The 17,485-nt window shown below is 41.2% G+C and overlaps 1 protein-coding gene across 7 annotated transcripts in view; it reads left to right on the top strand.

Moving 5' to 3' along the window:
* The window catches only part of CPVL (carboxypeptidase vitellogenic like), a 119,420-nt gene extending 106,982 nt beyond the window's left edge, over positions 1-12,438 (top strand). For all 7 annotated transcript variants that reach the window (XM_075062420.1, XM_075062419.1, XM_075062421.1 and 4 more), the window contains one exon: positions 12,188-12,438. In XM_075062420.1, coding sequence (XP_074918521.1) covers positions 12,188-12,298 — 111 coding nt within the window. In that variant the 3' untranslated portion in view covers positions 12,299-12,438. The remainder of the gene's footprint in view (positions 1-12,187) is intronic.
* The last annotated feature ends 5,047 nt before the right edge of the window (positions 12,439-17,485 follow it).

The raw sequence follows: 17,485 nt of genomic DNA, 5'->3' as shown, positions 1-17,485 counted from the left end.
AACCTAAGAAACAGCAAAGCGATTGGTGAAAGCAGTTATGGAATCAGATCAGAGAGAGAAAGAGGCTGGCAGCAACTGGAGAAGGGAGAAATCTGCAGTGCTGTTCCTACACAGCTGTACGAACACAGCTGTAACTCCCAGCGCTGCACATTTCCAAGTGTAGCCATACCCTTTATAGACTAACAGACGTATTGGAGCATAAGCTTTTGTGGGTGAATACCCACTTCGTCAGACGCATGACGTATGTTAGACTCCAGTGTGAATCCTTTCTGTTAATTAGAAGGGAGGAGAAAACACCAGTTTAACTAACTAAAAATATATCTAATTTAAACTAATGTAATCCCCTGATTTAAAGAGACCACTTTTAAGATTTACCAATTTAAACTACTTGCTTAATCAGTTTAGCTTAAATATGTATACATCTAGGTGTTTGCACCATTTTAACTAGATTTTAAAATAGATCTAGTTAAACTGGTGCATTTTTTTATATGGTCCTGGACAAGGAAAGGAGGGGATGAAGATCTAAGGACAATAGACTTTATAAATTAGCTTCACTCTTGTAGTTATCTCAAAGAAAACTTATGTGGGTTTCACCAAACACCAAAGCTTTAAATCAATGAAGATGTGAGATCAGCACATTGTGGTGTGATGTTTGGGGCAGAACAAATAACTTCCCTTAACATTCATATTGGGTGCTGGAACCCACTGATATGTGTAAGAATATGGATCTGATCACTTTTGATGAGTCTGCACACCCCTTAAGTGTCTACTTTTTTATAGTATTTTAAAGACTGACTATAGGAATCTCATGGAAATCCCAATTGAGGACATAGCAGAGATGGGGAATAGTTACAATTTTATCATATGCTGATGTGGTTCTAGATATAGATAAATGTAAAAATAAAATGGTTACAATGCTTTTAAAATCTAAATTTTAATAGCTTAACACAGAAGCAACATCCATGGTAAGGCCCTTTTTCAGTCTATGGGAATTATACAACTATACCTGAAAAATGTAATCCTAATTTCCTTCCAAATTCTAGTTCACTAAATTTAGCTGTTGTTCTTAGCAAGAACAGATTTAAATCTACTAAACCGAAGACCAAAAACTAAAAATGAGTTCCGCATGGGGAATCACGTCCTCGTGATTTCAGAGGATCTATCCCATCATTTTTAAAAAAATTAAAAAGAGCCCTAGTGTAACCATTTGTAACAACTTCAGAGGGAACATCATTATCCAGATGGACAATTTACATCCCAGCTTTCTGCCCTGTATCTCCATTGTCTAGGCAAAACTTCCCAAATCCTTAGTGTATTTGCCAGTCATTTTTACCCACAGGTTAAAATGTCTATTGGCCAGAACTTGGATAAAATCCAAGCCAGTACCCTTGATTTTATCCAAGTCCTGCAGGAAAAATTATTTAATCAGAATAATTAAAAATGTAAGAGTTCTACTAAAGAAACAGACTGTTTGATATGACTTAAAAGTATTTGGCCTCAATTCAGCAAAGTACTTAAGTCTTATGACCCATTGTACTCCATCAACTCTTGCTTAAGCATGTTACTGAATCCAGGGTCCTTGTGAGGATTTTATAGATTGCTGTAGCTGTATTGTGGTTAAGCAGTATCAGTAAACATGCAAAGAAAGAGACGTTGTTTTTGATGGAAGAAAGAAACTGCTAAATAGATTTGGGATAATCTAGGAGCTTCTGCCGTATGGGGAGAGTGTCTCGGGGCTTCTGCCCTGTGGGAAGGGAGCACTGGGTCTGAAGCCCCAAGATTCCTTTCCTGCAGGGGAGAAGCCCCTAGCCCCATCACCCCACTGCAGGGCAGTACCCCAAGCTCTACCCCCATGCCTCACCCCCATCTGGTAGTCAGAGAATGGGAAGGCATGCGGGGAGTGGGGCCTCTGTGACTTTTAAACTATAAAAGAGCTGCAGTTTGGCCACACCTGCAATATAGGTTCTGTCTGAGATACTGATAACACATGCTGCTTCTGCGGTACAATCCAGCCAGGGAAAAATAAATCCACATAAGGAATCCGGCTGGTCTCCTCCGTGACACCGCAGAGCATTACCAAAAAGCCACAGGGCTTCTTGAAAAACCAACTATTAGCCAACTGTGCTGACTTGCAGAGATCTAAAAGCAAGAAAAGATTTGGCTTTCTGTGCTTGGTGCTTCCTGCAGATTACCCACCCAATTATGTTTAGGGCTGTTCACATCTGTTTTGTAGTACTTCCCTCACAGGCTTAATTGTACATGCTTATTGATATCCTAGACTAAGCCACAAAGAACCACTTGTCTAAATTTAACTAGCTACTAGCCAACAAAGAAAGAAGCAAGGAATAAAATGGAGCAAAAACAATTGGGGCATTTTAACACAGGAGTCTCTGGAGGACAGAGTTTTTATTTCTGTATCACGGCGATAACCAGGAAACTAATTTTGTCACTACAGATGTTGGTAAACTCTGGGAAACAAATCAAAGGGTAACTTATTTCCTTTTAACTTCTTTCAAAACAATTCTGCCTTCTTCACTCTCCCTGAGCCCTGGAATTACTTCCAGTGGTGACTGTAAGGACGACTATGGAAATGTGTCTCTCCCCTGTCCCCAAAAAAGTTACAAGGTTCAGCCCATGATTCCTTGACTTCTGGAAGCCACTAACCCGAGGGACTGTGATGCGGTACTCCTTCCTTAGCTGAGCAAAGTACACTAGTTGGTTCCTTCCTTGTACCCCCAATCTCCACCCTCATGTCCCTCCCATGAGGTCTGGTCTGTAACCCCCAACAAATCAAATGCACCAATCTTTACTAGAACAAGGTTTTGCTGTAGGTACTGAAAAGGTCCAGCTAGAGAAGGGTAACTGCGATTGTCAGATCTGGTGGGGTGCTGATATGGAGCGACTGAAAGCTTCATCAGAGGGGACTTCACCAAGGTATTGGAGACGAGAGTAGATAGGAAGAAGATCAGTCTCTCATTTTATATTGTCCCATTTATAAAAAAAACAAAAGGTCACTTTTAATGGAAAGTAAATATAAAGGAAAAAGGAACACCAGTTCACACAGCAGAAAGTCAGCCTTTGGAATTCACTGTGACAGGTCAAATGTTGTAGCTGGATTTAAAGAGAATCTGAACAATTTGACGACCAATGCTTGTACTTATATGTGCTAAGTTGGGTGTATGTGTATTGCAGGTACAACTGTTTGCATCTATATTGCCTCTCCACTCAAGGATCTTAAGATATCCCTATACACCAGGGGTAGGCAAGCTATGGCATGCATGCCAAAGGCGGCACGCAAGCTGATTTTCAGTGGCACTCAGGTCCAGGGGCTTCTGCATTTTAATTTAATTTTAAATGAAGCTTCTTAACCATTTTAAAAACCTTATTTACTTTACATACAACAATAATTTAGTTATATATTATAGACATAGATAGAGACCTTCTTAAAACGTTCAAATGTATTAATGGCATGCAAAATCTTAAATCAGAGTGAATAAATGAAGATTTGGCACATCACTTCTGAAAGGTTGCCGACCCCTGCTATACACAATCTCATAGTGTGATTGCAGCTCGACTAGATGTACCTGAGGCTAGTTTTAATCTATCAGTGAGTAATGAAGCCAAAGCGTGCACACATCAGCATGGACTATACAAACCCACCCAGAGCCCTGGGTAATTCAGCCTGGGCTAGCTCCAGCTTTGCTGCTCCAATATCCAAGCTAGATCAATTCAAGCTAGCTCGGGTATGTCTACTCAAGCTGCAGTTATACCCTATGATAGCAGTATAGATGTAAAATGTCGTGATTCAGGTTATCTGTTAATTGAGTGACCCACGTACAATAGAGGAATAAAACTACAACTGAGTGAGGATTTTTTTTTAAATCACTACTTCTAACAAATGTAAACAGAACAAACTGCATGTGTACTAGTAATATGGTTAAACAAACTCGAGTCCAGCCTCACTTGAAGAGTAACTTCCTTCATGCTTGAGAGGTCAGCCTCACTGGAATTCCTGACCGTCCGCATACAGACAGTGTAGTGACATCCTACAGCCACTGTCCTCCTTTCTAATAACACCAAGGTCAAAAAGGAAGTTTGGGTCACAGTAAATGTAAGCAGAGATCCTGCATCTTACTGTTACTTTTGCTCCTTGCAAGAGTGTCAGAGTTGAAGCCTGTGAACTCTGCTGGTTTACTTTCCCCAACAGTGTTTATCTCTTAGAAGCAGAGTAGGGGGGAGGGGAGATGCAGCTGTTTACTCATTTTACTGAACAGCTCTTGTTTTGAGATTTAAGATTTTGCGGTTCTTCGTTTAAGACAGAAATCTGGAACAACATTGCAGGCCTCCATGACATTGCTAACAGCTTCTGGTCATGGTCGTGATTGGATTAGGAAATGGAGGGCTATCTGGAATACAACATTGGCAGCTCTTGGGATTTAAACTATCCCAAAGCCAAAGTATAACGAATGTGGTGGTTGACTGGCTGTGGTTTAGTTCAGTTAACATTGTCTTATAATGTATATCCTAAAGAATTTGGCATAGCTGGCAGTCCCTACTTGGGTAAGACCCAGGACTGGTTTAGCATGAAGACTGAACTCTCTCTCATGACCCTGTGGAAGTCTGGTCTTTCCTGGTCAGAGTTGAGGAGCAGTGACAGAATAATATGCTTAATTGTGTATTTCTGCCTTTTCTTCCTGTCTGGTGTGAATGTCAGAATTCCTAGAAACTGGAAGTTTTCCAGTACTTATATCACATCTTCTCATAAAAATAAATAAATGCAAAACTAAATCTGTTCCTATATAAAGTAGAATCCTTGCCTAAAAAAATCAGATACAAGGAAATAATTGTACTAGCTTAACTGCATAGGCCAAACAGATTAATATCCACTTTTTTGTTTTTTAAAAAGCTGAACTATTAAGAGTTAAAGCTGAAACTCTAGATTGATAGAGGCTTTACTTCCCCTTGTGCGCTGAAGAATTGCAGCACATATGGTATCGAATGAAGTGTCAGAGTTCTGAGACTGCAGCACAATAGGGTGGTTTAAAGATGAGCTATCATTTCAGGCTTTAAAAGTGAGACATTTGATATGTTTTTAACTTAGTGGGTTCTGCTTTCCTTGTAGAGTGCAACAGTAAAAGTGACTGATCATAAAGACAACTTTCCTCACTGCTTTGTAGGAAGCTGCAGAATCTTTCAGTCCACATTTGGTATTTAGTGATGCATTTAATTATGTTGCAACTGTGTGCAGTCTTGCACTGAGCTAACCTTACTTAATGCTTCATAATTGTTGCTGTGCCTTTACTAGCTGTTGTGTTTAATGTATATTATGAAATTGCAGGGGGGTATTACGGTTTAATTTGTAAAAATTGAAAAAAAATGATTGGTTGGTACATGTCTGAGGTAAATATAAAACTTTCAAAAGCCCCTTACTCTGGTTTTCAAAAGTAATTTAGATACTTAGCAGCCTAAGTCACTAGGCAGTTTTTTGAATATCTTACCCACAGTGGCTGCTTCAAAAACCACTATGGGCAAATCACTGAAATTCAGAAGCTTCAGGCCAAGCCACCTTGTGCTTTACTCCAATAAGAGCTTTCAAATGAAGCAGGGACACATGCTTCTGATCCTGAAAGGGTGGAGGTGGGGGACTGTATGGGCCAAAATTGTATTTGGATCATTACCTTCTGCCTATGTCTGAAACTACAAAGGGATTTTTGTCAAATGGGGAGGGTGTTATTCTTCGCTTCTTGTTGAGCTGATCTTTAGGGTAGCAAAGTGCTATTAAGCTGTTGCTGTATTTCAGTGGCAGATCCCTGTGTAGTTGATAAACTGGCTTCTGAAGTGCACTAGGGTCCTTTGGGGATAAAGGGAATATGAATGTAATTGTTAATCAACATTTAATATGCATATTTATTCAAACCATATGTCCTGGTTCTATGAAGCCATGCTGCAAATTTCTATACCTAAATGGATGATGATCTTGAAAGGGAAGGGCTTAACAGATATACTGACAGACTAGTGGTGCAGTGGAGGTGTTGAGGGCACAATGGAACGTATATGAGACTGTGATTTTTAGCTGTTATATATTCTGTTGAGTGTTAGAATGGGTTCCTGTCTGCATCCTGTATCACTTGCCATACCGGTATTGCCCTGGCCTCTTCCTTTGTCATTCAGTGTTGAACGCATTCTACAACAATATGCATTACCTCACTTTTGGGGGCGAAGCCAGACCTTTTGGCACCTGCTCCCCTATTTGGTGTAACATTGCTTGTGCCAATCAGAGGCGAACACACACAGGTTTTTGGGCCCCGTCCCCTATGACACTTCTGTGATGTCATAGTGAGTACTTTTAGGGGTTGCCCTGCCATGTGCAGGCAGAGAGAGGAGAAAACGTGTCCCGTGTATCCCGTGTATGCCGTGTAAACCGAGCCTGATCACCTCGAAGCCTCTCTCTCAGCTCACGTGTTTCAAATAGAGCTTCTACGTTTGCGGTCGTGATGTGTTGGTTTGTATTTGTAAGTATCAGTTATTACTAAATGCTGCATTTTTTTATAAATATTGTTAGTAGATATTTTAGGCATTGTGTGTTTTAGGTTTTGTTAACTCTATTAGCTAATCATAAGCTGCTCCCTTACCCCTTGTAACTATCCCCAATAAAATTTAAATTGATTAATTTTAGTTGTGTGTGTGTCTGCAGTTTGCCTCGTGACCCATACTCTCCTTGCATCTCTTACCTATATAGTCTGTTGCCACGTGCAGCCTGGTAAATAACAGGCCTGCATTTTCTTTTGCCCCTGCGAATACGTGGCAATCTACATGGCGTCACGAACAGGATGCAGGGGAGTTGGGCCATGCCCGTGGCACGCTGCAGACCGCGCAGACAATGAAACTGAACAGTTCAACATTTGCAGTTTCACCTTTTTACTAGCAAAAATTCGACTAATCCAGTAATGGATGGATCTGTTCCCTTGACTCGGGAAAAACTCAAAAAGGCTATACTGTACCATTAACCCTGGCAGATACAGGTTGCCTCCTTCGGTGCCACCCGAGCTTTAGGTGTCAGCCAGCCGATTGTTCCCTGCAGCCTCAGTGCACGGAGGCTGTGGAGAACCTCGGTGCTGCAGATCCCTCTCAGCTTTGGAGAGAATGTAGCCGCATTGTTAAAAAATCCGGAGGTACCGTTTCCAAATTGATTCCCCCACCTCGGGTAATACCTGCTAATCCGGCACGCAAATTATTATGCCAAATGATAAAAAATTAAATTTAATTAAGAAAACCATAAAATTGCGACCCGATAAATATAAATCTGAGAAATTTCTCAGAAGAAAATTCAAGTAAATGGTCAGGTGGAAGCCCTAACTGAGAAAAAAAGGGGGTAAATTTGTAATGGGTAATGAATTGTTGACTAGTACAGCTTGTAAAAGTGAACCTGAAATGGGTAACTGTGATTTGCTGGAAGTAGCTCAGGGTAGTGAAAAAAGCAGCAGCTTATCTGTTGGGAGTGGCAATGTGCTGGAGGGAAAGTTCTGAATGAGCAATGTGCCTGGTGAGCTTATGGCTGTGTCTAGTCAGCAGTTTGGGAAAACAAGAATAGTGGAAGATGAGTGTCCCTATCCCTTACCTGTTTCCTGTGTGGAAAATTGTAACAGTGAAGGAAATGTGCCTGTGTCTGTTAGGGGTATTGACTTGCCTATGGAGGAAGCTACCTCGGTCTCCAAGCAGTTGTCTGTAAACAGCCCTGTGTGCTGGGACAAGGGAAATGAAATCCCAAGTTGTGTGTCTGGTGAAGGAGAATGTGTCTCCAGCTTTTCTGTGTCTGTGGAGCAAACAGAAGGTGCCTTTCAGCCTGTGATGGTTAAGGGTAATTCAGTTGTCTCAGAGTTGGTTGTAATTACAGCAAAGCCCAGGAAGGGAATGGTCCTGAGTTCCTGTCTGCTGGGAAGGATGGCACTGTAACTAGGTTGCATCCAGTTTGTGTCTTAGCAAAAGTCCCAGAGACAGACAATTCTGGTGCTTGTAGTTTGCCAGTTGCTAATGTGTGGCTGGAAAGGGTGTAGCAGCTCTGTCTAAGCAGGGTGATACCCTAGCCAGGGCACAAGGAGAGCAGAAAGGTGATTTAATTGTGTTACCTACTGACAGTTTAACAACTTGTAACAAGGAGGAAATAATTCCTAATCTTGTGTGTGTTGAGCCTAACAACTTGCAGGTTGCCAGTGACTATAAGGAAAGTTGCCAAGGGAAGGAGAGTACCTCTAACTTTTATCTAGGGAGCTCTATGAGTTTGCCTGAAAAGAAATGTGTAGGAAATCTGCCTAATGGGCCAAAAGTAATTCTGAATGTAAGTAAGACCCAGAAAGAATCTGTTGTGGCTCAGGAAGTGTTCCTTTAGAGCAAGCCCTAGGTGAAAAGGGTAAGGGCAGAAGTTCTGAGAGGGTGAATTGTTGCTTAGAAAAGCTGCTAAGGAAAGAAATCCTCATGGTAATCTGTGCAAGCAATTTACTGCAGCTAAAGGGTGTGAAAGTGATTTAATCAAGGAAGTTTTAGTTCCTAACAGCCAAAAGTTTTCTGTTGTTAATGGATCCACTGACTTTCCTGTTGAAAATCCCAGTGGGGGTAGCTTTGAGAGGTCTCAAATAGAGTAGAAGCTGTTACAAAAGTTAAGCAGCCCTGTAATCAAGTGGCTGTGTGTGTGCGTGGCCAGCTTGTTGGAAAAACAATGTTGTTGAAACAGAAATGTCTCCATGCTAGTGTCTGTGTTAATGCAAATTACCTGACTAGCAGGGAGAAGAAAGACTTGCTAATAGCTGTGAGTACAAAGAGCCCACCCCCTCAGCCAGTGAATTTGGTTAAGCGAGAGAATCAGGGTTTGGTCCTGCAGAACAAGGAGAAAAGAGAAGACTAAATTTTTGCAAAGGGAAGCCACAGGTTAACCCTAAAATGCCCAAACTCCAATGGTGTTGATCCAAAGGTCTGGCATGACAAACATGATTGTAACTGGACACTTGCAATGAATTTGTTGTTATTGCTAATGGTGATTTTTGCAACTAGTGTGTTGCTGTTACCAAGAATGTAAGAATGTACAGACAGGATCCTGCTGCAAAAGCAGATCCAATCCACTATTTTTCTAACTAAGTTTACCTTGAGTCTGTAAAGAGATTCAATCCTGTTATTGAACATGACTTTGATAAACCATTTCTGTTATACACTGATATGGCTTCTAACCAAGCCTCTGGCCATCGAGAACCTACGGGCCAGCAAGTACCCTAACACCTACTTAGTGGCTACAAGTGCCCCCAGTGACAAGCTAGTTCATCATAACTGGCTCAGCAAATGTAATTGTTAATAAACAAACTAATGCCCCTGAGCAGGGCTCGTATTATTCTGTTTTACAGGTTATGCTGCTCTCCCTCACAACATCTTTGCCCACGGAGCCCTTAGGAGAAGGTGGACTACAAACTTGGTTCGCCACCTACTGGGTGCAGGAGGTCAGCAGAAACCAGTCCCTGTCAGCGCTAAGTCCAGAAGATTGCCTTGTTTGCTCCACTCAGTTCTCACCTAAATATCCATTACCCTTTCAATTTGTACCAATAGTTTATAACTTTTCTTCATTTAATATATCTAGTGTAAATTGTTTCTTCCCCCTATGTGCAGTGGGCTGCTTCTAGTGTTTGGAATAATTGTTCTTCACAATTTTATTCTTATGTGTTTCCAGTTCTTAATGCTTCAAGTCAGAAGTAATCATAGCTTTCCTTTAATTAAGGGTATTACAGTTCCAGCACCTCATTGTTGGGTTTTTGTTGGTAATAGTTTAACCCCAGCCCCTACTTGGGTTGGTGCATATTCTAATTGTTCTATGTGAAGTTTCTCTTATGCTAATACCTCCTTAACTAAACCCACTCTTAATTTTACCTACCCCCGTCCCCGTTTTATTTAATTGATTTTTTCGTTCTATCCTGCCCTAACACATATGTATCTATTTCATGCCCTGCATCTGCATCATGCTGAGGCTGCATGTATCAATCGCACGTCCACTTTTATTCTGCAACCAATAATGGGTGGAGCCATACCACAGTTTCATCCTTAAACCTGGCCATTTTTGGATGTGCAGTGATGTTGCATTTGCTGTGCTTTCTCCCTCGCCTCCTCGTAGTATTGTTTACTTTTAACCCTGTTTGGTTATATGATGTTACGTGATCAAGTGCTGTTTCAATCTCCTTGCTATTGAAACGCTTGCTAATACTATGGCAAGGGCTTCTCCTTAGTTAATCAGCAGTTAAATTCCCTTGCTCAGTATAGTATTCAAAATAGATTAATGATTCAATATTTGTTACAATCTTCCTCATTTTGTACTAAATTTGCTGAAGTATATCCAGAATTTGCTGATAAATGTTGTGTTTCTTTGCCATCTATTTCTCCTAATTTGTCCTCAATTGTTAAAGACCTGCAAACGTTGAGCTCTACTGTCAAGAGTCACGAGAGACCTTCCAGTTTTGGTCATGGCTCAATTGGCTTGGCCTTGCGCCCTACAAATCTATTTCCAATCCCTGTTTGTGTCCCTTCTGGTTGGGCTCGCTCTCTCTGTCTCGGATGTGCCTTCATAAAAGCCTGCATTCACAAGTTTGTTGCCTCGGCCTACATCGCTTCCACCCCCGAAGCGCATCCCCTCGTAGGTGGGAATGAGGAGTCGGACTCGGAAGTTTAGGTTTTCGGCCAAACTATTTCGGCCAGGGCACGGGGGCATGTTAGAATGGGTTCCTGTCTGCATCCTGTATCACTTGCCATACCAGGTATTGCCCTGGCCTCTTCCTTTGTCATTCAGTGTTGAACGCATTCTACAACAATATGCATTACCTCACTTTTGGGGCGAAGCCAGACCTTTTAGGCACCTGCTCCCCTATTTGGTGTAAACATTGCTTGTGCCAATCAGAGGCGAACACACACAGGTTTTGGGCCCCGTCCCCTATTATAGTCTGTTGCCACGTGCAGCCTGGTAAATAACAGGCCTGCATTTTCTTTTGCCCCTGCGAATACGTGGCAATTGAGGGCACAATGGAACGTATATGAGACTGTGATTTTTAGCTGTTATATATTCTGTTGAGAGGTAGTCCAGATAACAGCTGCTGGTTGCCAAATGTTTTAAATTCAACGGCTGTATTTTCTCATGCAAATAACTCGTTTAGGTGTCCTTGGTCCAGCTATATGTCTGCACAGAAGTCATTTTATCAGATAATGGCCAAGTCTTAACCCTGATTACTACTTTCTGTTTGACTACTGTAGACTGGGATTGTGGGTGCCAGTAAAAGATCTTCTTTGGAATAACTTCAAGATGTTGTCAAAGAGTTGTTTACTTTTAGCATTTCATAAGGGAGGGGCTGAGGGAGAGAAGAAATACTCCATGAACTAGAACAAGCTTCATACACTGAAAAAGGAATGTCTTAAAATTTGAACACAGGAAAATTGGGAATGCACTATAACGTAAGATGCTTTTGAAAAACAGAATCATATAAACAGTTTCACACTTCAATTATATGAGAATAATTCAATTCAGAATAAAGTAACACATGCGTTCCCTTCTGAATTTCAGCAAAAACTGGCATACACATGAGGGGAAAGATGTCTAATGAGAAGTCAAAAAGTAGAGGACTATAAACTAACGTGAAAATAATCGATCATCATCTGTTTGGTTGAAATGAATTATTCTAATATTGCACCTATTATTTCAAGACTCAAAGTTTCCTAATAAATTCAGATTCCAAAATTAGATCATACAATGTAGACTTGTGCTGTTATTTTAAACATTTGCCAGTAGAATGAATATTTGACTAGTCAATTTAAATCATAGACAATGTGGTGGTGATGCTGCTGCTAGTTTGCCTGTGGAGACTCAAAGCATCCAAATCAAAGCATGATGTAATGGTATCCATGATAGGCCTGTCTAAATATCAAAGATTACCAATTAGACTTAGTTATTTGATCCTATTATTAACTGGTCTAAGATGACATGACTTTGACTTTGGATATGTGTGTTTATATTTTACTGACTAGAGTGAAAGAGTCATCCTTCTGACTCAGCATGCACACTAAGATCTCCGTATATGAGAGAACCCAGTTTTAATTAATTATTGCTGGCAAAATTGACTTTTGTTGCTCAGGATTTACTATTAATCTATTCTTTCTTTGCACCCTGAAGGTAATTGTTCGAGGTGGAGGACATATTTTACCTTATGACCAACCTGAAAGATCATTGGACATGATGGACAGATTTATCTCTGGAGAAGGATGGAAGACAAATGGATTCTAAAATAAAACTTAAAATGCAGTGTATATGTACTACCTTGCCAAATGCTTCAGAAATGATTTGAATGTACTATAGTGAAAATATTGCCTTATGGAAAAATCATGAAATTGAGTATGAGAGTAATAAAATGGATATAAATGTTCCTTGGTCTGCCGTGTTGAAAATTTTCCATTGGTAAAATATTCTGAGAGAACAACATGGCTCTAACTTTCTGAAGTCACTTAAGCTTCCCTCTCCCTTTCCCCTTCCTCCTCACCCAGAAAATCCTTAGAATTTGGGGAAATGTTATCAACTTAATCCCTCGACTAGTGAAATTACCAGATTTTTAATGTATTCTATTAGAGGTGGGGGCCTCAGGGGATGGGGAGAAGAGGCATGAGGGAGGGGCTTGGAGAGGGGGCAAAGAGGCATGAGCAGCAGGTGGAGGAGGCCTCAGGGGAAGAGGGGAAAAGGCACGGATGGGGGAGGCCTTTGGGGAGGTGGCAGAGAGGTGCAGGTGTGAGAGGGGGCTGAGCAGTAGCAGGGCCTGGGACAGAGTGGGGGTGGAGCATGGGCAAGACCTCAAGGGGAGGAGGCTGAGCGGGGGCAGACCTTGACACAGAAAAGAGGGTGGGGCCACAGTCCAGGTGCTGGTGCCCCCCTACACTTCTAGGGAGCTTCCAGCACTTACGTCCAGTCTCACCAAATGCAGAAGTCATGCACCACCCATGAACATACAGAAATTGAGACAACATGTAGCCAGATAAGACCTGGCTAAGCTTCTAAATCAGCCATTTGAAATTAGTTCAGTAAAGGTTTTCATACAACCACTCTGATATGTACTGCTGAACAGCTTAAGTCCTTACCTCAGACCAACAAGAAGCAAACTCCATACCTTGCTGCTTGTGAAAACAAAAACAGTGGATTTCTGAATGAGCCCTGAGGATGCAGCAGACTGAAGTTTAGACCATCACTGAAGCTTCTTGGAATAACATCTTTTAACAAAACATCATTTGCAGATGTTCTTTGTCCAGTTTAAATTCCCTAGCTCTTGGTTATCTCCGCTCATATGATCCAGAGGCCCCAGGGCCAAAGTAAATAAGTTTTCCTTTTCTAACTAAAATTCATTTGATTGAACAGCATTAACAAGGCAGGCTCACAGAGCTGTGGTCTCAATATTTTTTTAAGATTATAGCCCATCTAAGACATCTCCTCCCAGTCCAAAACCTTTCCTGCAGCAAATCGTGTGCAAGTTACATGAAAAGCAATATCAGGACAATAAGAAGCAGACAAGGTGAAAATATCCTAGCTTTTATGTGAAGGATATGGCCGGTTATGTTTCTCTCTGTCTCTTTTGTATCGGTTTACTACTATTTGCTGGATATAGGATGCAGGCAATCTCTGCTGGTCATTTGGCAGTTTGTTTCTCTCCTCCTGTGTGTATTTTCTACCTCTCCAACCTGGTAGTACAGGAGAGTTTTTGTTTAAGTGGTCATGGTATCTGGAAACAGAGTCCTGGTGTTGGCTCCAATTAGCAGGAAGTTTCACTGTGTTGAAAAGTGAGGTGCTCCACTACTGAGACAAGAGCACACTGGCTTACTAGGAAGTGGTTCACAGGCAAGTTTGTGAAGATCAGTGTCTTAGAGCTATAATGCACAACAGCTATCTATTGGATCAAACTTTCCTCTAGCCATCTTCAGTTCTGTTGTCTTTCTGAGTCTGAAATGAAAACCAACTTCAAGTTCAAGCCTGGTATTTCAGAGCAGGTTATTTTAAAGCAGGACTATTAGTCAAAAGCTTTGTTAAAGTCAAGCTTTCGATATAATCTCCCACAGTATTCTTGACAGCAAGTTAAAAAAGTATGGATTGGATGAATGGACTATAAGGTGGAGAGAAAGCTGGCTAGATTGCCGGGCTCAACCAGTAGTGATCAATGGCTCGATGTCTAGTTGGCAGCCGGTACCAAGCAGAGTACCCCAAGGGTCGGTCCTGGGGCTGGTTTTGTTCAACATCTTTATTAATGATCTGGATGATGGGATGAATTGCACCCTCAGCAAGTTTGAAGATGACACTAAGCTGGGGGGAGAGGTAGGTACACTGGAGGGTAGGGATAGGGTCCAGAATGACCTAGACAAATTGGAGGATTGGGCCAAAAGAAATCTGATGAGGTTCAACAAGGACAAGTGCAGAGTCCTCCACTTAGGACAGAAGAATCCCATGCACCACTACTGACTGGTGACAGACTGGCTAAGCAGCAGTTCTGCAGAAAAGGATCGGGGATTTACAGTGGGTGAGAAGCGGATATGAGTCAGCAGTGTGCCCTTGTGCCAAGAAGGCTTAATGGACATATTGGGTCTGCATTAGTAGGAGCATTGCCAGCAGATCAAGGGAAGTGATTATTCCCCTCTCATTTCGGCCTGTGAGCATCTGGAATACTGTGTACAGTTTTGGGTCCCCCACTACAGAAAGGATGTGGACAAATTGGAGAGAGTCCAGTGGTGGGCAAAATAAATTATTAGGGGGCTGAGGCACATGACTTATGAGGAGAGGCTGAGGGAACTGGGTTTGTTTAGTCTGCAGAAGAAAAGAGTGAAGGGGGATTTGATAGCAGCCTTCAAATACCTGAAGGAGTGTTCCAAAGAGGATGGAGCTCGGCTGTTCTCAGTGATGGCAGAACAAGGAGCAATGATCTCAAATTGCAGTGGGGGAGGTCTAGGTTTGATATTAGGAAACACTATTTCACTAGGAGGATGGTGAACCACAGGAATGGGTTACCTAGAGAGGTGGTGGAATCTCCTTCCTTAGAGGTTTTTAAGGCCTGGCTTGACAAAGCCCTGGCTTGGGTGATTTAGTTGGTGTTGGTCCTGCTTGAGCAGTGGGTTAGACTAGATGACCTCCTGGGGTCTCTTCCAACCCTAATCTTCTATGATTCTAGGACTACTAGTCCAATGTACTAAAGGAAAAGTCCTAACCCACTATGAAAAGTCGGAATCAGCTTACTTTATTCTCTAATGTATTTTTCTCAAAAGAATAAGTCACCCTATTAAGCACTGTTTCAACCTTGAACTGTAATGCATTGCTTTAAAACTTTGTGCTTGAAATATGATGTGATGAAAGTGAATAGTCATCTTAAAAGATCTGTGCATGAAATACTAAAGTTCAATACAGTTGCATTTCTTTAATATAGGGGGATCCCATGAAATCCAATATCAGAGGGGTAGCCATGTTAGTCTGGATCTGTAAAAGCAGCAGAGTCCTATAGCACCTTATAGACTAACAGATGTATTGGAGCATGAGCTTTCGTGGGTGAATGCCCACTTCATTGGATGCATGATCCCACGAAAGCTCATGCTCCAATACGTCTATTAGTCTATAAGGTGCCACAGGACTCTTTGCTGCTTTTACCTGAAATCCAGTGCATGCTTGCCTATAGAAATTGCCAGTGAGCTACACAGAGTCTGAGATGAAATTTCCATGTTTCTTCCATTTAACAGTTTTTAACCATTTTTTTTATAAATGGTGATTCCATTAGTTCCATTATGGAACTAATCTGTGAATGTGACTATCAGTTATGTTAAAGCTATTCAAAATGTTGTTTATCTTGAACACTGGCTGTTTCATAGAACCTACAGTACGTACCATTTAGTTAAATACAGTAAAAGGAACAAGGCACAATTGTTACACGTGACCTGGGTATAAAAAAGTTAAAAATCCACCTTTTTAATTTCCTGTACTTTTCTTGAATTGTTCACTTGGTTATTTGGAAAATTGATACACAGATATCCTGAATGACTCAGCATAAAATGTAAATCAAATTCAATAAGATCTGACTTTCAGAGAGCCTGAGTAAACTAGTCACTTATGGATTTCTTGTTAGTTGTATATAGGTCACTTGATATGTTTAGCAGTTTTGCTTAAATGAGGAAAATAAAACAGTGTCTAACTACTAAGATGTATAGGTTTTTTTCCCATTTGGTCCCCTTCTAATCTATGTATTTTCAGTGGCATGAGCATGAATGAGAGGGACTAGGGCAAGAATGACAAAGAGCACTCCTGAAACAGAAATGGATACTTGGATAAACCATACTGGTTTAGCTGTTTGCCCACAGTCATGTATTCTGTTCATGCACCTTGGTAACTGAAGTCTATGGTTGAAAAAAGGCATGCACTCAAGTTGAGTTTCTAAGCTTGGGAGTTGGCATGACAACGTAAGCAAGTAGTCAATGCAGACAGCAACTGAAAGAGTTGGAAGAGAACACTAGAATCATGTGAACACCATAAACTCAGAGGAAACAGAAGTGCTGGCAAGAGAAATTAAATGATAAAGTGTGAACATCACAGAGCTTCAGAGGTGTGGCAGTAGTAAAAACAGTTAAAAACATGTTCAAGCCTAGTAGAAGACAGAGTATCTGATTGCTGAGGTAGTGGCTAAATCTGTCTCCAGTGGATAAGAAGATTTGTGCTACTCTGGGCAAAACTCCAGCACTGTTGTGTGCCAATAGAAATACCTAAGCAGGCTGAACAAGAGCAGTTTTATAGTAAACTGCTAGTGGTGATGCAGAAAGCTTTCTGGTTTTTCTTTGCTTTAGGAGCAATTTATATTTCTAGAAAGCAGCCATTTTTATCACAGGGAAATATTTGGGTAAAACGCAGCAGTTGTGAAAATCCAATAGAAAATGTCTAGTAGCCAGAAAGACTGAGTACTGTCCATCCCTGGGTGCAGGAGTCATACCCTCACTAGACCTTTACTGGAGGCATGATGCAGAGTTTATATTCAAAGGAAACAATTAGCAAGACTCCGAGGGATTGGACATCCTATGTGAACAAGAATATCCAGAGTTACAGTTTATGCTAAAACATTTTTATAGGAATATAAAACCTTGTGCTTCACACTTAAAACACAAGGTTTAGAGAGTATGATAAGGCCTTCATTAGAATGTGGAGGGTAGATTATCCCACTGCCTACTGCAGTGTTTCTTGCGCCTTTCTTTGGACATCAGCCATTTCTTACCTTGACATGAGACATACTGGATTGTTTTCTACGTCCCGGTATTGTGAAAGCTCTTGACATAATTTTATAAAACTTTATTTGGTTTGGGAACTGGCTATCTGAGAAACCAACTCTCTCTTTGTTATTGCCACCGCTGTTTGAGGTCAAGTTGAGTGCTTTGACCAGCAGGCCTTAGACTTGAAAGGCTCCAGATGTGAGGT

The sequence above is a fragment of the Chelonoidis abingdonii genome, chromosome 2, assembly GCF_003597395.2.
Source record: "Chelonoidis abingdonii isolate Lonesome George chromosome 2, CheloAbing_2.0, whole genome shotgun sequence".
Classification (NCBI taxonomy): domain Eukaryota; kingdom Metazoa; phylum Chordata; order Testudines; family Testudinidae; genus Chelonoidis; species Chelonoidis abingdonii.
This window is presented reverse-complemented; position numbering and strand designations above follow the sequence as displayed.